Genomic DNA, 18537 nt, shown 5'->3' on the forward strand with positions numbered 1-18537 from the left:
TCCCATTTCCTTGCCGGGATTCCTGGATTCCCAGGATTCCCCACCCCTGAACTGCCAACATCAACTGTTGCCGGCTGAAGCGTCTGGGATTTTACCTTTGCTTTATAGTGTCTAGAAAGTGCTAGGGGTATTTGAGGAGGGGGCTTGGGATGCTAAGCAGGAAGGAAGACCCTCCTCCTCCCAGTTGAGAACGATGGGTGTCAGTATCCATCCACGCCAGCTCCTAAAAGTCCCCGAAACTTTTCTTTTAAACTTTTGGCAGCATCCCATCCGATTCCTTACTGGGGAAGCCAAGGCAGCCCCTTCTTTTAAGGACAAGCAAAAGATGGCAAGGGCTCCTTCGGCTCTCGCTCACCTGCATTTCAGGAAACTGCATCACTTGTCCGTGGGTCCCTCCGAGCAGGCAGTGAGAGCCTGGCTTGTCCACCAGCTGTCTGCCAAGGAGAGTTGGGAAGCTGGTCAGCTGGCAGAAGAGGCTGAAGCAAGGACGGAGCGGCTGAGAGAGATGCCCCCTTCCTCCCCCTCCCCCAGAGCCCACGGGGATAGCCACGTGCTCCCCTTTGTCTCCCTGGCCAAAGAAGCAGCAGCCAGTTGAAGTTGCGTCCCAGAGTCCTAATCTGGCCACCGATTCGTCTCCCTCCCTCCGGCGAGCCTGCAGGGCTTCTCCATATGGGTGAAACCACTCGAACTCCTCCTCGCCCCTCCTGCCCATCGGACGGTTGATCTACAACTACTGCCCACCAGGACCCTACAAAGCCAGCCCAGGTGTGCCTGCCTCCCCCTCTTGCCTGGAAGGCAATGAAGCACTTGGGGGGATGTCTGGTATGGGGTCCACGGTCACCTCCCCTTGGCACCCCCAAGCCAAGTCGGCGGCTCCCAACTTCTCTGACCCTCCCCTCAGAAACCCCGAAGCCGGGATGCTGCTACCGTAGCTCTGTTCTCTCTAGATAGATAAATGGATGGGTGGGTGGATGAATGGAAGGATAGATGGATAGATAGGTAGGTAGGTGATATCTATCTATATCTATCTATCTATCTATCTATCTATCTATCTATCTATCTATCTAACTATCTATCTCTTTATCTATCGGGAATGGAGCTAAGGCGGTGGCATCCTGGCTTTGGGGTTTCTGAGGGGAGGCTCAGAGAAACGGGGAGCCACCGACTTGGCTTGGGGGTGCCAAGGAGAGGCGACTCCGGACCCCAAGCGGACATCCCCCCAAGCACTTCGTCACCCACTGGGCAAGAGGGAGGGAGGCAGGCATGGCGGGCAGCAGTTGCAGTTCAACTGGCTGATGGGCAGGAGGGGTGAGGAGAACTCAGAGCAGTTTCTCCCATACAGAGAAGCCAGAGAGTGGGAGGCGAAGCAGTGGCTGGATTAGGACTCTGGGCCACAATTTCAACTGGCCGCCGCTTCTTTGGCGAGACAAAAGGGAGTGCATGGCTGTCCCCGTGGGCTCTGGAGGAGGGGGGAGGAAGTGGGGCATCTCGCCCAGCCACTCCGTCCCTGCTTCATTGTCTTCTGCTGGCTGGCTTATGACCTGCTTTACAATTCTCCTTGGACAAAAGTGGGCGGACAAGCCGGGCTCTCCCTGCTCACTCGGAGGGTGCCATGGATGAGCGACGTGGCTTTCCTAAATGCAGGCGAACAAGAGCCAAAGGGACCCTGGCCGTCTTTTGCCCACCCTTAACAGAAGTGGCTGCCTTGACTTACCCAGCGAGGAATCAGCCGGGATGCTTCCGAAAGTTTAAAAGAAAGGTTTCAAGGACTTTTAGGAGCTGGCATGGATGGATAATGACACCCATCATTCCCAACCAGTAGGAGGAGGGTCTGCTTTCCCGCTTAGCATCCCAAGCCCCCTCCTCAAATACCCCTCTCCGCTTTCTAGCCACTGTCAAAAACACCCATGAGCTGATTGAGCGCGGAAAAGGGAAGATGGGCATCTTTGGTGTGATAGAAAAATTCTCTTTCAAAAGTGAGGGGAAACTTAGCTTCATGTGGGATCTTTTTTTGGAGGGGGCGCTTCAAATTCCCCCCCCCTTTATTCCTCCTCTTTACGACCACAAGGGAGCCCTGAAGGGACTTGAAGGTACTCCCCCAGAGGAAGCAGGTGCCAGGCACAGAGTGAGAGCCAGGGAGCCTTGTCTGAAGCCGAAGCGCCGGGATTCTCCTTTGACGCTGTCACAGAAAACTTTCAAGGAGGGTGGAAACCCTGCCCACTGACAAGCCACTAGGCAGCTTCCTGCACATGTCAATCCACCCACGAGGCTCCCTCTGGCCAGCCTCTGCTGTCTTTCCCCCCTTATCCACCTGCCCCCGAACAAGGATCCAAATCCTGGCGGTAATAAGGCAAAGGGGGTGAGTTTTGAGATTGCATGCATTATTTGCTTTTACATTGATTCCTATGGGAAAAATTTCTTCTTCTTAAGAACTTTTCTACTTACGAACTGGTCACGGAACGAATTCAGTTCTTAAGTAGAGGTATCACTGTACTTATATTTTTCATTAAGATGCTGATTTATGGATATCTAAATGCTTCTTTATATAGCATTTTTCTTTCATTGTATTAAAGTTCTAAGCATGATTATTTAGAAAGTATTGGTAAGAGAATACCTGAAGTAGAGCAATATAACCTTTTAAGATTGCATTCATTCTCATTTCATACATCATTAATTTATTTCTAATGTAATTGAATACAGCAAAATACTGAATACGGCAAAAACAAAAACAACCCTCTGCTGAATTACTAAAAACACAAATACATAGTTGATAATTCTGGACTCATGTGACCAGTTATCAGTTATTGTATGGTGTTATTCTCTATATTTAAACAATTGCAATAACTTTACACTAACAATTAAAATAATTTGGAAACACATTTAAATTGTTTATATTTCTCTAAATTAGCTTAATTTGAAAAAATAAAGATGAATGGTACTTTGTATCTATATAAATAGCAAATCGTCTTATCAATAGATGAAATCAGGCTAATCTTACTTAAATGGGAGATGGGGGATGTGTTAAGATGCTTATAAGAGACTAATTTTCACTGAAGTTGGTAAGTTGTAAGAGGCAGTTTGATCTAGTGATTAAGATACCAGACCAGAAACAGGAGAGTGCAAATTGTATTCCTGCTTTAGGCATGAAACCAGCTGGGTGACTTTGGCTAGTTTCTTTTTGTCTGCCACCTTGAGTTATTTATAAAAATAATAAAAGTGGGTTAAAATAATGATATGAATAAATGGATTTTAAAAATTGCAGTCTAAAGTGGAGTAGCCTAGGGCCCTTAAAACAATAGAAAAATGTTTGGTATTTATAACTCTCCAAAATAGCAATTTATACAATCTGTTTGATGTTTTCAATATTTGAACTTTTTCTTTTTTATATAGCCATGGATTTCTTTATGATAGCTTCTGGCAGCAAACATATCATATGGTTATTCTGTGCAGAATTGCTTAGTATATAACCAGATCTTTAGCTATTACAACAGTTTTGATAGCAAGTCATATTCAAACTATTGTAGTGGAACCTACCGCTGTGTAAAGTTTATGGTCATAATGGAAAATATCACTGAGTTTATAGATATGTATGGAAGTTCTAATGTTGCCAATGTCATTCACTTTGTTAAGAAAGTGGGCTAAGCAAAACCTAAACCTATGTTTTGTAATCCCAAATAGATCTAAAGGAAGTTTGTGAAAATAATAAAGGCAGGAATATAAAAAATAAAATAGCTTTACGATTATCCCAAAAAGGGGTAGGTTCTAACTTACCTTGCTGGTGGTTTGCTTCCTCCTGTGACAGGTGGGCCCATGCATCATCGTTATTATTATTATTATTATTATTATTATTATTATTATTATTATTTATTAGATTTGTATGCTGCCCCTCTCCGAAGACTCGGGGCGGCTGAAAACAGTAATAAAAACAATATAGTAGTGGAACAAATCTAATATTAAAAACATATAAAACCCTATCATTATTTAAAAAACCAAACAGCACATTCATACCAAACATAAAATAAAGTATAAAAAAGCCTGGAGGAAAGGTGTCTCAACTCCCCCATGCCTGGCGGTATAAGTGAGTCTTGAGTAGTTTACGAATGTTGGGTGCCTGCATGCTTTGCATGAATGCCTATATGCAGTTCTCAAAACCCATGTGCAGAAGTGAAAAACACGATGGCGGCCCCAAAGGCACCACCAAGGGAGCCAGTTTGACGGCGTGACCAGCCAGCCATTGCTGCCAGTTCAGCAAACAGAGGGGAAATTCCTGCTACCAGTTCTATAAAACTGGTCTGAACTGGCAGAAACCCACCTCTGCTCCCAAAGGTGCTTTTTTTTTTTCAAGAGGGAACTGTACTTTCTTGTTTTTAATAATAATAATAATAATAATAATAATAATAATAATAATAATTTATTAGATTTGTATACCGCCCCTCTCCGAAGACTCGGAGCGGTTTTCTTTGAAGACATTTTACTTACCATCCAAGAAGCTTCTTCAGCACTGACTGGATGATGGGGAATGGAAGGATTTATACTCCTTGCAGACAGCTGGACATTTGCATTCTTTTTTCAGGTCATTAAGGTCACCTGGAGGTTTATCTGTGTCATAAGGGTCATCAGTGGAGGGGCCTTCTTGGAACTGTTGATCCACACCAATTCTCAGTCTAGTATCAGACATCATGATTCACATAATAGCAGTACAGTGTTCCCTCGCTTTTCGCGGGGGATGCGTTCCGAGACCGCCTGCGAAAGTTGAATTTCCGTGAAGTAGAGATGCAGACACTATTTTTGGCTATTTTTGGCTATGAACAGTATCACAAACCTTCCCTTAACACTTTAAACCCCTAAATTGCAATTTCCCATTCCCTTAGCAACCATTCAGATTATTACTCACCATGTTTATTTATTAAAGTTTATTAAAAAAAATATTTAGTAAAGGCAGACGAAAGTTTGGCGATGACATATGACGTCATCGGGTGGGAAAAACCATGGTATAGGGGAAAAACCCGCAAAGTATTTTTTAATTAATATTTTTGAAAAACCGTGGTATAGACTTTCCGCGAAGTTCGAACCCGCGAAAAGCGAGGGAACACTGTATAGACTAAATAGTGATCTGAACTCCCTTTGGATAATTTGCAGCACAGGTTTACCTTGACTAGTGAACTTGTTATACTGACAATGAAGGTTCATATTGTCAAGACGCTAGTTTTCCCAGTTGTAACATATAGCAATGGAAAAAAAGTGGTTGAGAAGACCTTCTACTGAAATAAAAATAATCCAATAACAGATGATGCAAAGCAGTCCTCGCTGTAAGAACTAACCACGAAGCTGAAATTTAAATATTTTTAAACAAAGATTGGGCAGGTGAAAATAATTGTATGCAGTTTTGATGTCTGGAAAAATCAAAAGTAATTTGAAAAAAGTGGTTAGATATACTATAATTGAAGACTACAGCATGGGTTATGAGAATTCAAACAAGTATTTACTGACACACACTGATGGCAAATGAAAGAAAATAACAGAAACCCTCATAGAATAAATTCCAAGATTCTGCCTGCATTTTAGAGACTGACTCTCAGTACTTGTTTTTCCATTTATTCCCACATGTGAAAGAATGCTGCAGTGTCAATTGACTCTAGATTAGTGTTCATTAGTAGAGCAAATGGATTAAGATATTATTGTATTTTCTGCCAAGGACACATAAATCTTGTTTTCTAGTTAGTGTTTTATGCATATGGTTTTTATTGACATATTGACTAAATTTATCTTTGTCCCTTCTGCTTAAGTAACCTTAACTTCCTTAAACTAGTAAAATGGACATGATTTTAGATTTTTATATTTCTCATTAGCTTTGACAAAAATACAGGGTCAAAGTCAAGTTAGATGGCAGATGGGCTTATTTTTGACTCTGTGCTGATTTCAAATTGCATCTAAATGATTAGTTTACACATCTTTATGCAAAACAAATAAAAGCTCCATAGCTGCAATTTATGCCTGTACACAGAGTTGCGTAGCAAAATGAAGGGGGGAAAACTATTTAGAATAGATGACATTCATTTGGTTTTCTTTTAATTCTGTACACTGATGTTCAATTAAACATTAGTAGAGTTGCAGCATAAGCCATTACAGAGTAATGCTTGTTTTCCTTATTCAAGTCATATTGAACAACTAAATATTACACATTCTAATGAGTTTTAATAAATGCATGCCATGATCTGCCGGTAAATTACTTGTTTAGCTGCATCAACAATTTTTCTTTTCTGCTTTGTTTTTTTATATTTAATTTTTAAAAGAAAATCCAAGATTTATCATCCCAGGAAATAGTTTATAACATGAACAATCTGTGATCAACAAAGGATTTAAGAATGAAAATATAGTGAATACATGAAGCTCTCATTAATGTTTTTTGCTTCCCCCACTCAATCTACAAACATGCCCTTCTAGAATATTAGGGAACCCTCTTTCTTTCCCTGGAAGCCATACATAGTTTACATGGTCAATAATAGAGCCTAGAGCTCATAGAACTGCCTTAGAAATACTTCTCTCTTTTTTTTGGGGGGGGGGGGGGGGAAATAGCAAGGCATCTCTTCAAACTATTCCATGACTGCCAAGCTGTCAAATCTTGCTTAAATTCAAATTCTGGAATGTATTACTCTGCATTTATTCTACTTTTGATATTTATCCCATTGACTTGGATAATGTAGATAAGAAGATTATGTCATCTGGTTTTTTGATGAACTTTAATTACAAATAAGGCAATGGATCAATAACGCTCTGCCAACATTTCTATATGTAAATTTGCAAAAGGTCTATATTGCATACATTCTTCAAAAGTCTTAACATTAAATTTGGCAGAATGCAAGAGCAGATAAATGTTACACTTAAATTTTGGAGCAATAGGGAGGTCATCTGTGAACTATGATCAACACTCCTTAATTTAAAGGCCATGGCTTAGAGTGATGTGTGAAACTAGTTTCCAAAGCAGGGATGGGCAACTAAAAGATGTCACTTCTAAAGAATACAAATGAGGCAGTGGGAGCTTTATTGTGGCAAAGGATTGTTCGCCCTTTCTGCATTTCCAGTATATTTTCATTACCTTTTTTAAAAAAGAAGAAGACAGGAAGTAGCAATTTATGTAGAGTTACGTGCAACTAATCATTGTTCTTTAAAGAAGAGGGCTTAGAACACAAGCTATTTTTTAAATATATTTTGAGGCTGCAGACACTATAACTTGCCAAGTATTGTGGTGCATGATAACAGAGGTCTAAATCAAAATGTCAGCAAGGATGTGATTCAAAGTAATTAACTGTTGGGTGAAAAATATTATCTGATACACAAAGAAAATCTTTGTCATTTATGTTTTGTAGAGAATGAGTGGCCCTGAAAAACATTCATTTAGATTAAGATGGTATCATATTTTAAATTACAAATAGACATGTTTTAGAGTAAAAATGGCAGAACTTCACCACAATGTTGTGATCATCTTTCATAATCTGGATATAGAGTTTGACATATTTTCAGTTTCAGATTTGTTACTCATCAAGTCAAACATAGCCCACCATCAGCCCACCATCACGTATACACCATCAAGGCAGGGTATAAGACAAAGGACATGGGTTGCAATCCATTTGCTTTAAAATTATTAATTTTCATAAACATTGAGCCCCGTTAGTACTAATTTTATATATTTACATTAGAAAATTATTTCAGCATAAGACAAGGGAGCTTGAGCTGTCTGGCTTATAATTCATTGATTATATTTCATTTACTGTATTTTTTTGGAGTATAAGACGCACCTTTTTATCCATCAAAAGAGAGTGAACATTTGGATGTATCTTATACACTGAATGTAGCCCTACTCACCAGCCCCCATTCTTTGGAGGTTTTCAACCTACATGTGTCACATTTTTGGATGGTTTTAGGCGGTGGGGATTCTCACTTTCATTTGGAAGTTTAAAACAAACCCCATCATCCTATGGGCATTTAACTGGAGTGGGTGCAGTGGGGGTCAGGGATGATTTTCATGGGGGCAGAAGAGGGACTTTTCACCAAAGGCTCTGCTCCTGAGATGCCCCCATCTTCCTATCTACAGCTGTAGGCATTGAAAGTCTGGCTTTCTCATAGCAAGGTCTAATAGAGACGCAGCACTTCAGTCCTCCTGGATGCTGCCATGTCTTTGCTGCCTTGGTTGGAGCCTGATTCTTGAAGTGGAAGGGTAATGACTCATTTGGCGAAGGGTGTGTGAGAGGCAATCATTCCTCTGTCAGCTGAGATTTCCCAAAAGAAGAAATAAAAGATATAGTGAAGCGCCCCCCAAAAGAGGTTGCTGGGTTGGCCCAGCTGTGGCATGGGGGGGGGGAGACTTAGAGAACACATGCAAGTGATACACAGATGGGTGGAGAGAGACAGAAGAGACACCCCCAGTGATAAACTAGAAGAGGAGGAGATGGGGAGAGAGAATTACAGGGTGGAGAGAGAGAGAGAGAGAGAGAGAGAGAGAGATTGTGTGTGTGTGTGTCTCCCTGCCTCTGTGCGTCTCACTGTTGGAAAGCCCTGTTGCCATGCCTGCTCTCTTTTGGGATTTTCATCAGATTTTCCCCCCTTTCCTTTTGGAAAGCCAGGCTGCTGGAGCAATGAATGCAACCTCCTCATCCCCTACTTCTCCTCTCATGTGCACCCTCTCTGCTCCACCAAAGCCTGTCAGGGGGGAGGTAAGCATCATCCGTAGGAAAAGCTCATTGCCCTCCAAACCTAGCTTTCCCCAGCTGATGAAAAAACCCAAAGAGAACATAGAGGGTGGCAGGACTTTCCAACAGTGAGAAAAGACAGGGAGCGAGAGAGAGTGACGTACACACTCACAGACATAGAGAGACACATAAAAATAGGGGGAAGAAAGATCGAGAGAAAGAGACAGACAGAGAGAGGGAGGAGAGTTGGGATGAAGTTGAGAGCGGGAACATCTCTTCACTTCCAAAGCCGCTTGAGTTCCATTTCACTGACTGATCTTGTGGGAACTCCTCTTCTACCAAGGCTGCTTGTGAGATGGAAGGGTTTGTCCAGGCGCGTCTGGTGCAAGGCATGGAGTAAACCTTTTGGAAGGCTGCCTTGGTTCCTTTCGCCCAGTGTGGGCTTTGTGGTCAGATAGATCCCCTCCTCTACTCTTCCCATTACAAAGTTTCCTGGCTGAAGAACCACATGGATCACTCTCCTGGCAGGTGGCCCGCGAGAACTGCCTGATCAATATTGGACAGCATGGATCCTGCCACCTGGGCTCCCCACCTAGCCCTTCCCCACCACATGTGGAAAAAAGTAAAGTAGCTGGTGGTGGGAGAAAGGGGAGGAAGGCATGGGGTAGGGGGTTCCTCCATGGGGCAGCAGACTCCACTCAACTTGCTGATGCTCACTTTGCCTTATGTTTCTCAAGCAATACCCCCTTCACCAAATGAGTCCTAATCTCCCGATTCAGGGATCAGGCTCCAACCAAGGCAGCAAAGGGCCAAGGGCTTGCTGAGAGGAAGTAGTGGAGCCTTTGGTGCTAAGTCTCTCTTCTTCCCCCGTGAAAATCATCCCACACCTCACCCCACCCACTCCAGTTAAATTTATTTATTTACTTACTTACTTAATTACTTACTTACCTACCTACCTACCTACCTACCTACCTACCTACTTACTTACTTACTTATTAGATTTGTATGCCGCCCCTCTCCGCAGACTTGAGGTGGAGGGTGATAGGGTTTGTTTTAAACTGATAAAAAGATCTGTGCTATTTGTTATCAAAATCGGAGTGGAAGTGAGGATGCTGTTGAGCCTGATACTGGTAGGCAAAGGAAAAAAATCTTTTTTCTTTGTTTTGCTCCCCAAAGGTTGTGTCATATACTCCAAAAAAATACAGTAGTTTTCTTATCACAGTGTTACTTATCTTGCCTCAAGCACATTTTGGGAATATAATCCACATAATTCTTATTTTTAAAATATATTTTCATGAGGTTTCCCATTTACCTTCAAACACAACTTTTGCCATATATACAGAATTCTGATAGTGACATTTTTGAAAATATTCTTATGGTTTGGAGCGTTCTTTTCTATTTTGACCTTGAATTGCCACATCAATCTTAGAAAGAATCAAATAAAAGCATTTTACTGCATACTAAAATTATAATCAAAACATTATACTCATCCAATAAATAAAACCAATACCTTGCACAAACTAACCTATAAAAGAGAAATATTTTTTCCAGAGTAACCACATGTTCAACAATTATTGTATGAAGATTAATGTATTTTACATTTTTCATCTCAGATGACATGATATGTTTCCTAAGGCTTATTTTAGCTAGTTAGTAGTGATGGGCGAACCGAACCTGCACAATTCGGGTCCATAGAGAATTTTGCGGTGTTCGGTATGTTGAACACAAACCCGAAATTTTTTCAAACTTTGGGCAAAGTTTGGGGTCGTGTTTGGCATTCGGAGCTTAGACGTCACCGGCAGGTTGCTAAGGACGCCAAGGTGATCACTTCCTGGATTTCATGATCACCTTGGCCTCCTTAGCAACCTGCCAGTGACGTCAAAGCTCCGCCCCTGGAATCTCTTTGTGGGAGGGATTCCCCGTTCGGGTTCGGACGAATTTTGCATAAAGTTCATCCGAACCTGCCAAACCCGAACACTGTTGGGTTCGCCCATCACTACTAGTTAGGTACACACACAAAAAAGGTCTTGACCCAGGCATATCTAAGAGGGGAGACAGAAATATCACAACAGTATAAAGCCTAGGTTTAGTCAAACTATCAGCATATAAATTTATTGTACTTTATATCCTGATATGGTTTTCCAATATTTTTTTTAAAAACAAAACAATCAAAAATTTTATGTAGTATGATACAGTAGAAATAATTCCACATATAATATTTTTCCTATGTATTTTTCTCTGGAGTGTTACCGGTAGCTTCATTTGTCAACACTTAATGTCCAGAACTGTTTGGGGAAGGGCAACCATAAATGTTGACCATTTTATCAGAGGAAAAAGAGGAGAAGGACCAAAAGCAGGATTTCAGATTTCAGCATACTTGGTACTGACAGAATTCCAAATGTAAAGCCTTGTTTAATTTGTTTGCCTACTTCTTCCTATTGCTTTTGACTTACCACCTATTCTCTCTTTCTTTCTCTCTCTCTTTCTCTCTCTCTCTCTCTTTCTTTCTCATTTTCTTTGCAAACAGAAAGCTGACCTTGCAGTTGCGCCACTGGCAATTACGTATGTTCGAGAGACGGTCATCGACTTTTCCAAGCCCTTTATGACTCTCGGAATAAGTATTTTGTACCACAAGCCCAATGGTACAAACCCGGGTGTCTTCTCCTTCCTGAATCCTCTCTCCCCTGATATCTGGATGTATATTCTGCTGGCTTACTTGGGTGTCAGTTGTGTGCTCTTTGTCATAGCCAGGTAACATGTCACACCTTGTGATTTTTTTGGCAATTGTTATTTCCCCCCCTCTTCAACAATAATTGTCAAAAGTCACAAATTCTTCCTTCTTTCTTATTCTTAATTGCTAATCTATTATCTATATACAGAGAAAAAAGTCAGCATCAATTTAGCATCAAGCTTCTGTCCTATAATGGTTTTGTGCTAATTCATATTGACTGTGCCCCTTATCTTTTTATAATAGTTATGATTTCTGTAAACTTGTGGAGAGAAATTGGGCAGCTTTTTAGAAACAATTTCCTCAATTCTGATCTTGAGTTTCGCTGTTTTGAAAGTTTATTTATATATACTGGTACAAAATTAAGAAGAAAGATATATTCAAATAAAACACAGAAGTATTCTAAATGAAATTAAGGACAAAAATATCTCTGCATAATGCTAGTAACAACAAGTTGGGAAAGTGGAGCCATGGCCCCTGGCTCAAGACTTGTCATATTTTTATTAGTCTCTCTCTTTGCACAATCCATATATTGTTAAATAGTAGTTAATTCTTGATTTTACGGATCATTTAGGAAGGAAGAAGGAGAATGTCCATTAAATCCAAATGTCTGTTAAATCTGAATTTATGTTATTTGTGGATTTTTTTAATTGATGCAAATTGTGTTGTTTAGGTTAAACCTTGATTTAATGGGCAATTGTCTATCTATTAGCATTTAGTAGCCCATTAAATATGGGTGGGCTCCATACAAAAAACTGGTACCTTGCATCTATGAAATGCAAGTCTGCTTTACCAAGGTTTTACTGTACTTCTGATGCTAGGAGTTTGTTTGCATGCCTTCCTTATGATTTTGAATCTAGTTTCAAAAGTTTCTAAAAATCAGGAAAGTTACGTGGGGGGAAGCAATGGTGGGGAGAGGCAATATAGTCCTGCCTATTTCTTTTATGATATATATTAGAATACAACACTAAATCTATTAAACATTTTACTTTAAAGTCAAGTGTACATGAAATGTACGCAATCAGGCATAATATGGTTTTAAGATCCAGATTTTTGTAACCAGATTAATAAAACCATATTTTTTACTCTAATTCCTCCTATCTCTTTAAAATTTTCATTAATTCACTGAATAATGATTGGCAGTAGTAGCCATTTTTATCTTGCTTGAGTCCTAAAAATAGGTAAATCAGAACAACAGATTTAAAAACATGCTTAGATACTGAGTAAACTACTGCCATAGAAACCCAGTAAAACAAGGATATCAGAGTCCCAAAGGTGCTTTTTCAAAAGGCAACTGGACTTTGTTTTCCTTGTAGACATTTTGCTTCTTATCCAAGAGGCCTCTTCAGTTTAGTCAATTCTTGGATAAGAAGCAAAATGTCATCAAGGAAAACAAAGTCAAGCTGCCTTTCAAAAAAGCATCATTGGGACATCCATGACCTGGATGATTGAGACCTTGTCATAGACAAGGATGTCAGAGTTTCTTCCTTGGAATTTCATTTTATATAGGGTTTTAAATTAAGAAATAGGCAGTTTGATTCAGTGAAGTTATGCAAATGCATCCAACATATAGTATGTAGTCTTTATGCGAACCAGAATTACTCCACAGTTGTAGATGGTCGAGAGCTTCTATTAATCATGTCTATCAATCTGGTTAAATTCTGTAATCTGGACAGCTTATTCCTAGCAGTGGAGCTAGTACATTTGTTTGCCAGTCCTTATGTCAAAATATTGCTCCCATTTGATGATTGCTGATTTATAATCAAACTGGATAAAATTCTTGCTTCATTTCTACATCTTGCTGAACACTTCATGAATTCTAATTTGTGTTTATGACGTCTTGATTTTTGCTGCTTTCATGGATTAGCAGGTTCTTTCAGTGAGTAAGAAGATGTGACTTTGGGACTAACATAAAAAAAACCTTAATCTAGGGTAGGATATGTTCATGTGGCTTGGGTTACAAATATAAATATGTAGCAAAATATAGATTATGTATATAAAAATTTACAAACACAAACACATGCAGAGGGACAAATATACATACACACATACAAAATAAAAACTGTAAAAAAGTTGAACGTATGAAGCGCAACATTTGTGCGCTATTCTAAAAACTGGCCACTTCACCTTTTATTTCCCTCTGTTCATTTCTCAGAGGGTTCCCCCCCCATATTAAAATTGTTTTATGCCATTTTTATTTTATTTTTTCAGTAAGAGTAATAAGTACTGTAATTGGTTTCTCTTTTCATTTCTGTAATCCAAAGGGAGGGGGCTATCTTAAGCAGCAGAGCTAGAAGTAGCTCCCTAGCATTGGTTCCCTCTCCACAATCCTTGGAGGAAACAATGAAGGTCATAGGCTATGCTGTATTTGTTAAACTAACATGTACTCTCAAGTGTTAATCTGAAATAAGATGAAACTAACAGAAAAACCTACTATTATATATAGGTAGAAATGTGACTTCTGACACTCTTAGCAGTTATTTCTTGATTTGGCCCCGAACCAGAATTTCATTTAATTAATTTGATACAATTTTCTAAGAGATTGTATTGTTCCTTTATCTAATGCTGAAATAATGGTATGGTATGGTATGGCGTGGTGTGGTGTGGTGTGGTATAGCATGAAACCATAACAATGATGCCTAGCCATTCTACAGTGTATATATCTCTAATAAGCAGATGGTGTAATTTATTAAAACATAATTTGAATGGTTTCCTAGGCAACTTTGGTTTATCCAGAATATTATAGCATTTTTAAAGAATTGCTCATGAATATTAGCAAAGTACAACTATTGATGAACAGTTACACATGTCATTAAAGGTATTTTACAGGCACTCTATGATTGGATTTTAATGGTTAAACTAAGTCTCTCAAGAAATTGCTAAATTAAACCTTAGTTATGTGTTGGGAGAAGCATTGGTAAGGAAACTGGGAACGGACAGATAGTATTTATGTGATATCTACAGTCTAAGTAATAGTCATCATTTATGACTAGAATCAAGTTTGTAATGAGACTGTTTATTCAAGATAGCAAAATGCCAAATAGAAATAAAAATAAATCAGTCAAAATCATTAGCAGACAAATGAATCACTGATAACATTTCAGATTTGTTTTGACCACTAAGAAAGAAATGTTGTTGAAATTATAAATGAAATCTGAGTGAAAATATAGTCTGTCTGAATTCAGGTAACAACTATGTAAAGTGGATGTAAACCTAAACAATAAAATATGTGCAGTTAAGCAATGCAGCTGCCCAGACATATCTAAAAACTTAGATAAAGAGATAAAGAGATAAAGAGAAAGTGAAAGGATTGAGAAAAATGTGATAATAATTATACCACCAAAATACATGCAGTACATTTCTTAAATCAATGCAGTGACTATTTTGTCATAAGTACCCATATGTCACAAGTAGCTAATGCAATATGGGTTCCCTGTAGATTAGGTTCAAAAGGAACATTTTTCCTTGAAGGAAAACTTCTAGAGGAAGCTTCATTAGATTCAATTCCTTTCTACCTCCCGCCGTTATTCTGAAGAATACAAAACATTCTGTAACGTATTTTTGAGGAGCATATATACTACAGAGGGGTAGTGAATCTCTCTCCCCCCTCCCTCTTTATTTCTCGCCCCCTCGAACACCTACACAAAACACACATTCATCTTCTAATGCCAGTAGCAATCAAAAGCAGATTTAATAGCCATGTGTGTAGAGCCAGCCCTAAACATACTGACACCCTAAGCAAAGTTAAATTCTGATATCCTTTATGGTTTGATTGTTCCAATTTTGTTAGGAATGTTTAAAATGTGTCTTATGGCTTTCTTCTTCTTCAGGTTTTTGAGTTTAGGATTTTAAGTCCTGTAATTCCCCCCCCCCCTTGGATATTTTCACACTATTTCCTACCAAATAGTTCTAGTTACATCAGTACCAAATGTTGTCATATGTCAATAATTCTATATAATTATATTTAGAATAGAATAACAGATTTGGAAGGGACCTTGGAGATCTTCTAGTTCAGCCTCCTTTTTGGGCAGGAAACCCTACATCACTTCAGATGAATAGTTATCCAACATCACCGTAGCATTAACAACTTCTGGAGGCAATTGATTAATTGTTCTAACTGTCAGTAAATTTCCCCTTAGTTCTAAGTTGCTTCTCTGCTTGTTTAGTTTCTACTTTCAAGTGTTTTGGAAAACAGCCTGACTCCCTCTTCTTTATGGCAAGCCCTGAGAACACTGGAACACTGTTATGATGTCTTCCCTGGTCCTTATTTTCATTAAGCTAGACATACACAGTTCCTGCAACTGTTCTTTATATGTTTTAGCCTCCAGTCCCCTAATCATCTTTGTTGTTCTTCTCTGCACTCTTTCTAGAGTCTCAACATCCTTTTTACATTGTGGTGACCAAAACTGAATTCAGTATTCCAAGTGTGGCTTTAACAAGGCATTATAAAGTGGAATTAACACTTCATGTGATCTTGATTCTATTCCTCTGTCAATACAGCCTAGAAATTTGTTGGATTTCTTGGCAACTGCACACTTCTGGCTCATATTTAAATGATTATCCACTAGGACTCCTAGATCCCCCTCACAGTACTGTTGAGCAAGGTATCATTTATACTGTACCTGTGCATTTTGTTTTTCTTGCCTAAATGTAGAACCTTACTTTTCTTAACATTGAATTTTATTTTGTGAGATAGTGCCTAGCGTTCAAGGCTGTCAAGATCCTTCTGTATTTTGAGTTTATCTTCTGGAGTGCTGACCATTTCTGCCAGTTTGGTGTCATCTTCAAATTTGATGAGTTCCCCACCTCTCCCCTTGTCCAAGTCACTGATAAAGATGTTGAAGAATACTGGGCCTAAAACAGAGCTGTCCACAGCATACTTCCTTCCATGTAGATGCAATTCCTTTGAGCATTGCATGTTGAGTGCAGTTGGTCAGCCAGTTTTGAATCCATCTGGTGGTGTTGCTGTCTAACCCACATTTTTTGACTTTATCTAGTAGTAGGTTATGGTCTATTTTATCAAATGCCTTATTGAAGTCCAAGTAAATTACATCAACAATATTCCCCTGGTTCACTGATTTTTGTCATTTTGTTAAAGAATTCAAAAAGATTAGTCTGGCATGATCTGTTTATGACAAACCCATGTTGGCTTTTGGTTATTACTTTGTTTGCTTCTAGATTCATTGCTTGATTATATTTTCCAGAATCTTCCCAATATTGAGGTCAGACTGATAGGTCTGTAATTTCCTGGATATATCCCCCCCCTTTTTTAAAAAAAAAAAAAAATGGGAACTACGTCAGTTCTTTTCCAATCCTCTGGCAGTTCTCCAGTACTCCAGGGTCTTTCAAAGATATAGTTCAGAGGTTCTGAGATCTCATCTGCCAGTTCCTTCAGAACCTTGGGGTGTAATCCATCTGGTCCTGGTGATTTGAACTCTTCTGGGGTAGGCAGGTGTTCATTTATTATTTTCTTCCCTGTTTTATGGTGCTGTTTTGATAGGTTGGACTTGTTTTTTCCACTTGGCGTTAAGACAGATGCAAATAACAAGTTAAGTAGCTCTGCTTTCTCCCTGTTGCTTGTCATTTCAATTTTGGTGTCATCTAAAATTTGTTGTCCTTAACCAATACGTACTGTAGGTGGCCTTGCTTGAGTGGATGAAAAGAGCCTTTTTGTCACAGCCTGGATCTAGATATAAATCTAGATATAAATGTATAAATAAATAAATATATTCATGTTGAATATCTAATGGAAGCTACTATCAACCTAAACAAAAAATTAAAATTTTAGAATCCTAATTTCTAAGTAAGTATAAATACATGGGTGTATATTGTTGTTGAATAGCAAATCAAGAGTACAAGTTTTATATATGAGTTATCTGACTAGAAATAACAATATAACATTGTTAATTTCAGTAGAACAGCCTGAACTTAATATTTTTGTTCAGGTAACAGGTCACCTTAAATTTTATTTTCACGTAGAGGCTGGATTTTCTGTAACTTTTCTGTCCTCTTTACCCAGTGACCACTTCCTTAAACCTCTGTAGGCTTCCCATGATGAGTCTTAAATCAATGAAGCTTCCTTTAGCAAGAGGAAAGTCACTGGTTGGGAGTTCACTTTTTTTCCCCTTTTAGGTAAAATAGTGCGTAGACCCACTTGACATTTTGTTCTTTTCTTATACACGTCAACAAGGCCTTGACCTTCCTTGAACATGACTAGGCATAGTTTAACACTAAAGAGTGTGTTGGAAGGAAACGGCTTTTTTTATGAATCTATCAATCTAAAGCCTGATATGGCTTTAGGAAAGTAAACATCTCTTGTCTTAAAATAATTTTTTATTTTAATGAAACCTTTTTGTGAAGATTGGCAGCTTCTAGAGCTAAAGCATTTGTAGATAATTTTAAATCTTCTTTGAATTATGCTTGACTTAACTGTAGGTAGCAATAGTCCAGAAATGGTTTACTGTTGATTTCTTTGCTTTATTTTCTTATTTTGCCTTCTCAATTTGCCTCAGTTGTAGAAAACCCAATTTATTTCTGTGACCAGTTCTCATACTTATATTGATTGCAGCATTCAATGCCATCTCAAAATTATGACATTGTAGAATTCCACAGTCATGTGAAATTTGTGAATTTCTTTGGTGACTTTCTACAAAGTCCGGAGAGAAGGTGACAAGAGGTTACAAGTGGCAAACATGTGAGATCCTTGCTTAATGGTCCTGGGTGATTTGTTTTATGACAGTAATTGGAAATGCCAGAATTTCCCATTGCTAAGTGACTTGGTCATGTGATATTATATCTTACAACTATGTTGCACAGCAATGAAAATTCCAGTCCCAGTTACTCTCATTAATAGAGAATTGCCCGTCTTTATTTAACTAGGTTTATATGTTATTCCATCCATTGATTGCTTCTATTTCTTTCACTAGAGTCTTTCCCAACCTCTATATGCAAATTTGACAACCTCTATTCCAGATTGAGATAGTAATTGAGAGATACATGGGGAATTGATGTCTTTGAAGTGCAAAATAGTGAAACATTTACATGCCATATATTAAAAGTAACATACATACAACATACTGATGTAATATGAGTTACTAAATTTTAATAAACCTTTCCATAAGT

The 18537-nt window shown here is 38.8% G+C and overlaps 1 protein-coding gene across 3 annotated transcripts in view; it reads left to right on the forward strand.

The window, feature by feature from the left end:
* The window catches only part of GRIK2 (glutamate ionotropic receptor kainate type subunit 2), a 581525-nt gene that overhangs the window by 394755 nt on the left and 168233 nt on the right, over positions 1 to 18537 (forward strand). For all 3 annotated transcript variants that reach the window (XM_070733273.1, XM_070733274.1, XM_070733275.1), the window contains exon 11: positions 11215 to 11438. In XM_070733273.1, the coding sequence (XP_070589374.1) occupies positions 11215 to 11438 (224 nt within the window). The remainder of the gene's footprint in view (positions 1 to 11214; positions 11439 to 18537) is intronic.

The sequence above is a fragment of the Erythrolamprus reginae genome, chromosome 1 (assembly GCF_031021105.1).
Source record: "Erythrolamprus reginae isolate rEryReg1 chromosome 1, rEryReg1.hap1, whole genome shotgun sequence".
NCBI lineage: Eukaryota > Metazoa > Chordata > Lepidosauria > Squamata > Dipsadidae > Erythrolamprus > Erythrolamprus reginae.